The sequence below is a fragment of the Plasmopara halstedii genome (genome assembly GCF_900000015.1).
Source record: "Plasmopara halstedii genome assembly, contig: Scaffold_2386, whole genome shotgun sequence".
Taxonomy (NCBI): domain Eukaryota; phylum Oomycota; class Peronosporomycetes; order Peronosporales; family Peronosporaceae; genus Plasmopara; species Plasmopara halstedii.
In genome coordinates, this window is record NW_020189293.1 from 2,122,848 (window position 1) to 2,135,472 (window position 12,625).

Here is a 12,625-nt window from a genome sequence, read left to right on the forward strand (position 1 = left end):
TTTCAGCGAACCAAGTTGCAGTCTAACGGACACGCAAGCCTGGTTGAGGCAATAATCGATTGGAACTGTAAATGTCCTCGATCTTAATGGGGGAGAGTGTAACGGGGTTACACTTTTCCTGGTAACAGGGGTTGTGTCAGACCAGATGGGCATAGTGTTACCACACCCAAACAAAAATACGGTACGGGGCTGGATAGCTAGTAGTTATACATGTTATTAGATTTTACTATACATATTCAGGAAAATCTATGCATTTCAAATTAGGCGGCTTTACCGCAGAAAAAAAAATAAAGTCAATTTTGATTTCAAACTGAAGAGTTTATTAGCCTTCTTGGTATATTTACTCTTGGAGTAAGCGGATTGCTATCCGCTAAACTCGTACTTGTTCTGAGTATAGAACGAGAGGTCGGTGACCTAACTTACGCTTACTAAAGGCGCAAAGCTACGGCAGCCCCGCTGCACAAGACAAATCAAATACACTGTATTAAAGTGCAGAACTACACTAAAAAACTTTTACTTGTCGCCCTTTGTCTCAATCAAATGCATTATGCATGAGAAGAGCTTGAACCGCATTATTTTGAAAACGGAAATGACGCAATTGCAGGGATCATACTCAGAATACAGTAGCGGTTTGATGGCGTCTGGGTCTAGCTCGGCTGGTTGCAGTTGATATGACTATATCAACTTGTGAAACGTCGTTAGGTGTATTCGACGTCATCATGCAGCAGCTCGTTTCATAGCAACACACTATATACTATAATCGGGCTGTAGACACAAACGGTATGCGTTCATCGTCGTGTAGGTGTGCAATCACGATAGATGGCGTACACGCGTCTGACAGAGAAATAGCAAACACGTGCCTCTAGCGCACAAATCGAACGACATTTTATGCAACAGACTTGATTTGGTTTAGACCAATAATTTCAAACATGTAATTGAGGTAAACATGCACAAACTAACAACACCGTTACGTTGTGCTGTAGTAGGACATAACTCAAATGATATGCTTTGACTTAAGAAAATCGATTCTACGAATCAAGCATGATAGCATCCGTGTAAAGCTTGGTCACAAAGAAGTCACAGAATTGCGGCACTCTCGACATTAAAGGTATGTCAGCTATTTCCTACGATTGACGTATTTTTATAATGGCAACAAATGAAGGCATTTAAGGAAATTATAGAGACGAATTATTACCAATAATCAAAGCATTTGTCATGAACGCCATGCGCGCTAATTGTAGTCGTTTCTATCGCCAATTCTCAACTTTTGGAGTAGTTTTTGACGTAGATGGTGTACTATTACGTGGAAAAACGCCGATTCCAGGAGCGCGTGAAGTATTAGAGGAGCTGGAGGCGACTAAAATTCCGTTTGCTATCATGACCAACGGAGGAGGGTACCCCGAGTCGAAGAAAGCGCGGCAAATTGAGTCAATATTAGGCGGAAAAGTGTCAATTCCTGCCGAGCGCGTGTGCATGAGCCACACACCCATGCGCGAGTTAGCGTTAAAGCATGGAGACGAGTTGGTGTTGGTAGTTGGAAAGGACTGTGACGAACTTCACACAGTTCTGGCGAACTACGGCTTTAATCACGTTATTACTGTTGACCAGCTACACTGTCATTTTCCTAGTATGTACCCAGACATCAAGGTCCGGGAGCCATTGGCTCACAATGGACGCTTTGATTCCCAGCCGTTTGCTGCTGTCTTCGTTCTCATTGATCCAATTTATTGGGGACGGGAGCTTCAAATAATTATGGACATTCTGTGCTCTCCCTCTGGACTTTTTGGTCTACGCGCCATCGACGGAGACAGCAATGGAGAACGTCAACACGTTCCTCTATATTCTGCATGCTCTGACTTTCAGTATGTAGGTGAATTTCATTTACCACGCTACGGCGCAGGCGCCTTTCACGCAATGCTAGAGGATCTGTTCACGCGCACAACCGGTCACAAGCTAGTTAAGACGCTGTATGGAAAGCCTCAACGCTCTTCGTTTCAGTTTGCTGAAACGCTTATTGACAGACAACATCAAAATGTGGCTCGTATTTACATGATTGGAGATAATCCATCGACAGACATTTGTGGTGCAAACGACGCTGGCGGTAGGTGGAAATCCGTATTGACGCTCACGGGCATGCACAGTGGCCCGGCAAATCATGAAATACATAAGGCGTATCAAGTTGTAGATGATGTGGCTCAGGCGCTCAACTTTATGAAAGAGGACTTTGCCAAGATGCAGATGAGTGAATGATGTGGTGTATAATTTAGAGCTGCCTGATGCGATGTTAACAGAAGTATTTGACGCATGGGCTAGATAGAAACTTTGAAACGAGTTTATAAGTGCCTACGGTGTTGATATTGGAGGTGCTAATCTCGTGCTTGATATCTTACATGTAGCTGGTTGAGCTACAGTTGGGACAGTTGGGACAGTAGGGACGCTTGTGGGTACAGTAGAAACTGCAGGAGCAGATGCAGGACTTGCTGTTGGAACTACGGCTTGTGATAGGACCGAAAAACTAGCGGTAGATGGTGCAGACGTGAAGTTAATCACATCATTACCGGGCAGAGGTATCATATTTGTATTTGAACCATTTTGGTCACCCGCCGCTGGTACGGTAGGTGCGTTGCTATCAATATTCTCAGTTATAGCAAGTTGCTGCCCTCCATTAGCCAATTCCACCTCTGCTTGCACAATTCTCGCTTCTATGACTTTTTTCGCTTCAAGAGCTTTTTCTCGTTCCAACTGCTGCAATCGCGCCTCTTCACCGATATAGTAGTTTTCTACTTCATTCATCTGTGCCTCAAACTCCTCTCGCGACACAAAGCCTCGCGAGTACAAGCTTTTTTTATCTTTATCACGAAGTTCTTCTGCAATACGATTCGTAATTTCATGAAACGAAGCATCCACGTCAGCTGTCACGTCCCCCAGAAACTCCATCCAAATTTTGCCGGCTGTTTTTGCATTATTTCCGTCCGCCACAGTACTAACCTTTTCTTCCTCAGAAATATTTGCGACGTTAATATCATCTTCGCCTTGTTCACTATCATCATCACTTTCGTCCTCCGTGCCTGGAGGCGACTGATTACGTAGGGCCTTTAAATACGTTAAATACTCACTCGTATGCTTTGCATGCTCTTCATCTAGCTCGCTGTCGTCGATCAAAGATCCAAGTTCACAATTCCAGCAAACATTTTCATCGCCATTGTCTTTCGCGCACTTTAAATGGTAGAATTTTGTACACTTCGGACACTGTATCAATCGATATCGCGCTACCTTTTCTTCGCACAATTCACAAATGGCCCTTTCAGGTTGTGTCCTCTTTCGCTCGCTCTCAATAGCCGGGACGTACGACTTCTTTGAGTCAGACACGCTTCCATTTGACGTAAGATTTATAGCATCGTCAATGTTCAAAAGACTGTTCGAATTGATTTCATGACGATGATTTGGCAGCTCATCGCTATCATCAGAATCACTTAAATGCGTAAGATCCACCACGTCCAGGAGTCGGAGCTGGGAACGACTCGATTTTTCAAAATTTACCTCTTCATCTGCGCCAACATCTCCACACACACGCATGAAAGCCAGAAATTCTGGACGGCAATATCCTAGCACAGGAGGCTCCACTGGCAGAGTTTTAAGAGCTGATGCATGGTCCTTGACAACTCCAATACTGTCAGGTTCAGCTAACGTTTTTGAAACTGGAAATTGTAAAAGTTGTTTCTCGAAACCTCTTTGCTGCAAAACGTTTGCAACGCGCCTTTTCTTAGCAACCAGGACAGTTGGGTTTGCTGCTCTATGAGATTCAGATACACTATTTGTGTCACCTAATGTTTTCGCCTCAATGGATGAGATTTGTGATGTTCGATTTTCTGCAACTCTGCGCTGCTGTTCGTCACCAATTCGCCTCCTCTTGGCTATAATTAAACTCGGGTTTGCTTTTGTTTGAGATCCAGATGAATCTTTTCGAGCATCAGATGAAGAAATAAAATTAATACCTACAGATCTGACTGGTCGAGACCCTGTTTTTGTCGTCAGTTCATTTGTTGGCAGGACCGATTTGGGAGGCACCGATGCAGAGACTTCGTTTTGCGCCAATTCAGCAGACTTTGTCATGCCGGGAGGCGAGCTCGTTTGCTTCGGTGATGATGCAATATTGGGTGATAATGTCTTTTTTAGGGGTGTCAGTAGCGTTGATGTGTCAGGTGGAGACTGAGTGTTCGAAGCCTTAAAAGGTTGTAGTGGCACAATCGCTGCTTCTGGTTCTGAAGATATCGTTGCAGATAGAGACTGCACTGCCGTAGAAAACAGCTCTAATGTTGTTGCATGACAGGCTGATGCCAATGTGTTTGTTGCGGTTTCTGCCGTTGGTGTAAAAATCTTTGATGCCGGATTTTCTACGCTTGCTGCGATCGAATCCCCGTTTGCGGTGGAAATCGATGGAATTGATGATTCTGTAAATGGCACTTCTACATCATTCGTCATTGCTTCTGCCTCAACTATCACAGAATTCACGGTTGAACATGCTGCTGGCTTCACATGTCTTGACAAAGAAACGTCTGATGATGGCGGCTTTGGATGACTTCGCCTAGCTAAAGCCAAGCCATGAAATACCGTACGAAAGTCCGAGACCTTGAATTCAACAGTGTCAAATACTCGTGATTGAAAGAAAAGATCCAATTTGCTTAAGTCAGTGTGGTCTGTTTCTTTATCTTTTGCACTAGTGGACGCAACATTGGTAGCGAGCTTCAAATTGCTGTCTCTTAACAAAAAATTTGTTCCATTATTGTTTCTACCATCATAATTTAACGCAGTGGCAGTCAATCCTAGTGTCTGTACCTTTGCTTCCACATTTTGTACATCCAAAATCATTGGTGAATGCCTCGACTCAATTGATTTCTGATCTCCAGTTACATTCGACAATCGAGACTCTGCGACACTTGAGCGCAAAATTGACTTTGAAACCTTTTCTTGTCCAATGGTCGTTCTAACTTTTTGATCCATTAAAGTCATAAGCGAAGGTGTTTGTTTGATCGTTTTTTTTCTCATTTGCATTCCTTCTCCCACGGACGGAAAGTCATGCTCCACAAACGTCACAATTGGAAACACACGACTTTCAATTAGTTGAGTATCCTCTGTGTCATCAGCTTTTTGCTCTTTTTTATCTTGTTTCACTATCTTGACACTCACTTCAGCGACCTGGTGCACCTTGTTATCAGCGACCTGGTGCACCTTGTTATCATCAATCTCGTCATCCGAGATAAGATCAATCACATCCGGCAGCTTAATAGCGACTTTCACATTTTTTTTCTTTTCCTGTGTACTCTTGACCACACTTTCCTTTCTTGAGTCGTGCTTTATCTGATTGTACCTCCTCTTTTTACTTGGTGAAGTCACTCGCGTAACTGGAGATTTTCGGTTCTGGTCATTGATGATGCCGCTACTAGATGATAGGCGCCGAACTGTCGGTCGAAATGTCACCACTTTTGAGCGACATTGATCGCATTTTTCGTGCGTTGAGCTGAAATTCAGACAACCGCATTCGAGGCACGTGACACCGAGAGCCCCGCGTGCCATGGGACGAAAGTAGTGTGTTGATTGGATGAAACCTGCATTTGTAAATTACTGGTAAAACTGGTTTGTTTATGGTATGTAGTTATGTAGAGCTTGGTTATTTTCGCGCAGCAAGACAACCAAGCTCAATGGAGCCAGGGTACACTCGGCTAATCAAGCGCAGTAGTGAGGATATAAATGACCAAAGTAAAAACTTACAAATAAATGAGGCAGAGAATGTGGTTATTAGTGCATTTGAAACACATAACGATTCGTTTTGGAATGATGTCGACGAGACAGAAGACGCACTTCGACGTTACGACGCAAATTCGATTATTGACGTGTTGTCACAGCAGCTTAAGAATCGAGTCATTCCACAATATCTTGATGAGTTTGAAGTTGTAATTCCTGAAGCTGAAGTGATAGTTGGTACTGTACCACTTGAAGAAGTACAACAGCGAGAAGAACAAGTCGAAGAAGCTCGACTGCGTCAGATTGAGCTAGAGAGCAAATTGTACCAACAGCGAGAAATTCGCTTAGCACAGCAAGAAGCATCTGCCCGAGATCGAGTGCTACAAGAAGCTCGTCGACGATATGCCGAATTAGTGCAAAAGGATCGACAAGATGCTGAAACCATGCAATTACGAGCACGACGTATTGGACATGTATTCCGACAAGCTGAAAGTCACTTAGTCGACACATTAAAAAAACAGGAAGGTCGCGTAAAGCTAATTTACGGATCGTTGAGACCATCAGATGTATTGCGAAGCCGAAAACGCTATCGAGTAAAATGGGCTCGAATTCCATTATTAATTCGCATTCGAGGTCAAATGCTTAATGCTGTAAAGGATAAACTACCACTTGGCCATTACGTTATGGTAGCAACTTTATACGACAAATTAGGTGGTCAAGCTTTACATTGGACAAGGTGGGATTCTGAAGTACTAGGTGGTGCTACTTCACATGCGAACATTAGTCGTCCAAACTTCACGCGGCCATTTCGTCATGGTGGTCGATTCTATCATTCCGAATTGACAGTAAATCAGGATATGTTTGTCGTATGTCCACCGCAAATCGAGTTACGACCTACAAATACCTTAGTGTTTGAGCTCTATCAGCTTTCTCAAGCAACATTTGCCGCGTATGCCCAGTCGATGCCTCAAAACAGACGTAAAGTCGGTCAGCTTGCTGACCCAGCGGATCACGTTGTTGCTTGGGGAGCATTGCCACTTACCACCCCGGAGTTCCGAGTCGTTCAAGGTAAATTCAAGCTTCCATTATTGCGAGGTGAAGTGGATGATACGATAGAAAAATTTCGCGATATGGAAAAAATATATCAAAATAACTTGTCGTCGTGGTTGTGTAACTTTTATTTTCAAGTGGATCACCTTCCATGCCCATCAATTGTTTCATCTCACAAAACTACACAAAGTAAAATTAATGGAGATGAAGCATTTGATGTCGAAATTGAAGAACATAGCCTGCGATTGTTAGTACCAGAAGCTGAAAACAACACCTTGCGCAAGTCTTCTACCATGTCAAACCACTCAACAATGCGAAAGCGATCGGTAGTAAATACTGGTGGCTCTGACTCAATACGAGATGAAGAACAACACAAAACATGTCAAAAAAGTGCGGCCGGTGTTAAGCCTCTTGTGGCTATCACAACCTCAGAAGATGAGGACACGATTATAACTTACCCCAAAAAATCTAAACCAAACTCACCACGAGGTAGCTCGCATTTTCCGCGGTGGCGGTGGAAGCGGTGGCTTGCACGATTTAGCCCAACGAAAAAGACACGAGTTCACGTAAGTAAAAATGCTTTTGTTAATTTCTTTGATCAAATACATGCTAACAAATCCGATGTGATTAATTTGATAGTCCGGTGACATGATTACAACACTGCAAAATCGCAGTCCTTCTCATAAAGCAATGACCTTTGATGGTACTATTAACTCTGAATCAGTCTCGGAAAATCAGAAAGGCAAGCTTTTTAATCTATCGGATCAGTTAACAAGCATCGGTGAAGACTTTGATATATCTCAACACAAAGAATCAGTAAGTATCGAGCACAAGCAGCAGCTTGATGTGGAAAATTACACGTATTCTGTGAATACCACGGCGGTGATTGAGACATCGCATCATCAACGATACCATACGCAGCACAAATTACATTACTTGCGCCACGAATTGCTTGTAGATCTGGAAGTTTCAAAGTGGCTTACGATCGAATTTTGGCGCTATGTTGCCATGTTATTCTTTGCATGCTGGATACGTGTATACGTGCATTATATTACTCAGTGGTTCTTCTTACGAAGCAATCGAATTTCTGTATATGATTTCCAACCAAGATGGACAACGTGTTATGTCAAATATACGTGGCAATCCGTAGCGACACACACTGAAATTGGTCTTTTGTTCATTGGTGTTTTTGGCAACTTGCTTATCTTCACTTTTCTGTGTGGTTTCGCTGCACTATGTCAGCGATTTATCGGCGATTTGCCAGCTTTTGGCTCAAATATTATCGTCTGTACTGGCATCGCCACCGTGCTCGATCCATTTTTAATTCTTTTGGTTGATGTGCTCTCACATCACTACGGGTGCTCAAAAGTGAGCGAATGTTCAGTATCACTTACAGCATCTAAATGCACGTGTGTGACTGGTGACTGGTTTAAACTGTACGTGCGCTTACAAACACAAGAAGGAAGTGGGCTCGTTGGTACTTTTATCACTCTTATTCTCTATCTGGCGCTCACGTGTCTGTCACTATTGGTATTTTATCATTACCTTCTCTATATTCATATGAACGGGCGGATGCTGGATGTCTACCAACGTGTGCACGGTCGAGAAGAAGCCTTTTTTGTACCACATGACGCTGAGATCTCACTAGAAGAGCTACAAGCAGTCTGTGCTCAGGCAACACGTTGGAAAGGTCCACACGGCTCACAGCGCAGGGTATTCGTTCGTGAATATGCGTTGTCTGATCCACGTGATCCTCTTTCACGTGAAACCAATACGCATGTCGCAGTGTACAATGTGGAAGTTGACGGCACGCGGCAATTGCATCGTCACTTTTTGAAAATGCCTGATGGAGCTGTGTTGGAGCTATTTGGTAAGCTTGGATCTAGTAAAGATGGAAATTGGAAGAGTGACTCGTCTCAACGGGCCGCATCACTAGCACTATTGTACAATATATTAAAAGATATTCAGCAAGATGACAATCCAGCTCCGATAACTGGCGATGATCTTTTTGACGATTTATAGAAATGGGGTGACTATATAAAAATATTGATATGATATTGCCAGCAAGTAATTCCGACTATCAAGTGTTGCAAATGGTGTTGAAATCGTCGATAGGTCGTATAAACTTCCTTTCGAAACTTTGACGCATATGTTTGTCCTAATTTGTGGGACACGAACAATAGACCAGCTACAGTCCGATCATCAAGTTGCACAAACTCCAGCATTTGATTAAACGACTGCAGTCAAAGCGCTAGATTTATTTGATGATTTCCAATTCGTACGACAGCAGACGTGCGATACATTAAAATTGGTAACAGCGAGGCATTTGTCATTTCTTGATCCCAACATTTCTAATAACCTCATCCAGTTAATCTTGTAAATTCAACTATACAACCAATAGTTGCACTGTCACACTGTAATAAACGAGACGTCCCCCCTCTGTTGATGAAGATTGCACACCTCCCTGGTGCTAGTGCAACATCTTTGATTGCTCGCACAGCCTTCTTGCCGTTAGTCCCCATCTCTTCTGCTTGAGTTCCTGGCACACGCCTTCAATGTAATGGTGAACCAATAATGGCTACACTCGGTAATTTTACCAGGTCTCGTATTTTTAGTGTTTAAGACGCAATTGTATCACATCTCGCGAAATATTTTCTATTTGTATCACCTTTTGCAATAAACCCAATATAGATATCACTATTGAACATTTGCGTGGTACACATGCTTCGTACACTCTCCACATCAATTTTTCACAAAGAATTACAAAATCTTTTCAAAAATTTAAACACAGCAAACAACTTACGATTCATCTTCTTCATCGGATTGTTTCACCTCAACATGCACTCGATGCCAAGCGTTGTTTAACACACCACGCATGTTCCAAATGGGAGCAATGGTATCGGGCTGAACGTTGTAGGAAGCATCAATTGCCTTACACATGATATCCAAATTCGAAGTACCTGGAGGTACTTCCACGTCAAGCTCCCACGGAGTCCAAGCCCAAGCGCGATTGTACTTTTGACGCTTGCCTAACTCGTGCAAGTCAGCAGGTACCCATGTCTTACCACCATCAATTGAAATATCAACACGAATAATATTGCGGCCCCCCCCACTCCATGCATAGCCTTTGATAGTCACAATCGAGCTATCCGATGCGTCATCCACCACGAAAGAGGACCCGTTTTTCGGCTCTGTGATGGCAGACTGAACGGGTAGCTCCTGAATGGAATCGCTAGCAAACTTCCAGTAGTCCTCCCTGGTGTAGTCAACGTTAGGTGGAAATCCTTTGTAGTCGCGCTGTTGCCAGAAGCTTGGACTTTCCTCGCTTGAAAGTATGATACGGTGCAGAAATTTTACATTACGAGCGCCTACAGTTCCCGGCACGATGGCACGCAATGGATAGCCATGATCACGCGGAATCACCTCTCCATTCATTTCAAACGCAAGCAAAACATCTTTTCTGGGGTCCAATGCCGTTGCAGCAGGGATCGATGCACCATACGAGTTGCCTTCCGTATCAGCGTCCAACCCTTCAAACTGAACGTGCTGGATGACGGTGATGCAATTGTCACACGACTCCATGCTGTTTTGTTCATCGCACTCACACTCTGCTCGTCGTAAATACTCATCTGTAATACCAATACTCGCCAATACATCTGAAAGCAGCACACCTGTCCAATTTGCGGTCGATAACGCAGTCGTATCCCAGCTTAAGCCATTTACTTGTTTCACGTTTGACATCTCAGCACGTCGATTTCCTGCACACTGGATTGTTGAAGTCACTGTATGTTGCTTGAATTTCCTTTTCAAGTCATCAAGTGTAAATTCTACTTCCTGTTTCGTCTTTAATCCCAGCCCTGAAATCTTCAATGTATACTTCTTAATGTCCACTTCTGGCACTGGTAAATGGTTACGCACGAAAAAAAGATCGTTCGGGGTGATGAAGGACTGCATGAGCAGCTCTGCTGGTGGTTCTGCATTAAATGGCATACTAGAATTCACTTTAAGTGCCGGATGACGAGACGGATCTCGACTGTAAGGCCCTTCGCCGTATCTCTCTTTTCTTAACTTTTCCAGCATCTTCACATCTTCTTCTCTCAAATTACCAATTCGTAATGTCTCCAAAATCTTGTGCACGTCTGCATGGTTATGGGCAGCATACAATTGCCAAAATGGCTCAATAGAGCGACCAGCAGCCAACAAAATCTTGGTACCACCAGGATGCGACGCAATGAACTTTGTAATATCGTAGACACCGTGTTTATAAACGACCCACGTACCATTTTTCGCGGCCCCCGTATGTTTTTGCACTTCATCAAATGTAAAAATCGGCAAATCGGAGCGCACTTCGCCAGGAAGTACCGAAGTTTCGTCTTGCTCAACTGGCTGTTCGCATACAGCAGTGCATAGTGCTAAACCCGCAGCAGACGCTCCAATCGCTCCAAGCTTCCACGAAAAGAACGAACTCTGGTGAGTGTTCCATTGAGTATTTGTTGTCGATAGTAAAGCTTTTGCGGGTGTTGTAGAGAGAGAGCGAGGCAAACGACGCAGAGCTGACTTAAGGCAGGTGGTGAGCATGGTTGTAACTCTTAATGTCGGACATTGATTGGATGATCTGAAGAGCTGGTCTTATGGACTAAATTTACGGAAATCACGATGATGCATAAAAGTGAGCGTAGAAAAAAAGAGGTAACGACAAGTAGAAAATCCAAGGTACAATAAGATATGCGGGATGCGGCTAGGAGAAAACGATAGCCGTGCACCTGACACGAATCCTGGACTTATTGAGTCCGCGTTAACGAACGCACGTCTGTAGGTACCGTGTAATAGCTGCGATTATGCAAAATTCAAAGGTACCGATGTACTGGATATGATAAACAGAATTTCGTATTTCTATTATCAAACATATATTGTGCAGCGGGGCTGCCGTAGCTTAGCGCTTGTGGAAGTGTTCCTTAGGTCACCAACCTTTCGTTCTCTACAAGAACCAAGTATGAGGTAGCGGATCGCAGTCCGCTTACTCCAAGAGTTATTATTGACTTACCCAAAGGCGAATGAGCTCTTCCGTTTAAAAGCCAAACTGATTTTTATTTATTTCTATTTGTGGCAAAGCCGCCATAATTTAGATCAGATTTTCCTAGGTACACTAAATGTATATAGTAAAATATAAATACATGCATAACTACTGGCCACCTAGTCCCGTACCGTATTCCTGTTCGTGTAACCCCGTTACACCCTCCCCCATTTAAATTTGAGAACATTTACAATTCTAATCGATTATTGCCTTAACGAAGCTCGCGTGTCCGTTAGACACTGCAACTCAATTTTTTGGAATTTAACAACTTCCTTGCTCAATTAGCCCTGTGTCCACGAAACGAAAATCACCAAGTCTCGCTGGTTCTGACAGCGAACACGGGCAGAGCCCAAATTCGTCTCCCGCAAGCGGTGCGATGTCGGACAGTGCGTTCACGGCACCGGGGGATGTACATCCTAGGCTCGATGAGCACGAGCGTCGCGCTTTGCGCACGCTATCAATACCGAGTGACCTCGTTGAGAATGTAGGGGTGGTCGACTACAAGTCTGACACTCCTATTCCCGCATGGAATGACGAGGAAGGCGAGCTGCGCCAGCAGCGTGATACAAGCCCTGCTCGCGCCTTGCGGATCCCATGTCCGTTCCCTGACCTCTCGTCAACCGAGGAACGTGGTGAATCACCAATGACCTCGATGGGGCTCAAAGGCGGCAGCTTGAAGCTGCTCATAGGGCAGCCCTAAGGCGCGCCCATCCACGGTCGGTCATTGACCCTCGTGTGGAATATGGCTTCCGCCCAGCG

The 12,625-nt window shown here is 44.0% G+C and overlaps 4 protein-coding genes across 4 annotated transcripts; 2 read left to right on the forward strand and 2 right to left on the reverse strand.

The window, feature by feature from the left end:
• Window positions 1–1,215: 1,215 nt before the first annotated feature.
• On the forward strand, window positions 1,216–2,250 carry PHALS_03892 (Predicted phosphatase; the record flags this gene model as incomplete). Its single annotated transcript, XM_024718191.1, has 1 exon — window positions 1,216–2,250. One exon carries the CDS (start codon window positions 1,216–1,218, stop codon window positions 2,248–2,250), a length of 1,035 nt encoding a protein of 344 aa, XP_024583614.1.
• Window positions 2,251–2,343: 93 nt separating this feature from the next.
• On the reverse strand, window positions 2,344–5,574 carry PHALS_03893 (Zinc finger, RING/FYVE/PHD-type; the record flags this gene model as incomplete). Its single annotated transcript, XM_024718192.1, has 1 exon — window positions 2,344–5,574. One exon carries the CDS (start codon window positions 5,572–5,574, stop codon window positions 2,344–2,346), a length of 3,231 nt encoding a protein of 1,076 aa, XP_024583615.1.
• Window positions 5,575–5,699: 125 nt separating this feature from the next.
• Window positions 5,700–8,814, forward strand: PHALS_03894 (uncharacterized protein; the record flags this gene model as incomplete). The annotated part of the gene is made up of 2 exons (XM_024718193.1): window positions 5,700–7,358; window positions 7,432–8,814. The coding sequence occupies 2 exons, from the start codon at window positions 5,700–5,702 to the stop codon at window positions 8,812–8,814; spliced, it is 3,042 nt and encodes a 1,013-aa protein (XP_024583616.1).
• A 777-nt stretch (window positions 8,815–9,591) lies between these two features.
• Window positions 9,592–11,370, reverse strand: PHALS_03895 (sulfite mitochondrial-like; the record flags this gene model as incomplete). Its single annotated transcript, XM_024718194.1, has 1 exon — window positions 9,592–11,370. One exon carries the CDS (start codon window positions 11,368–11,370, stop codon window positions 9,592–9,594), a length of 1,779 nt encoding a protein of 592 aa, XP_024583617.1.
• Window positions 11,371–12,625: the final 1,255 nt, after the last annotated feature.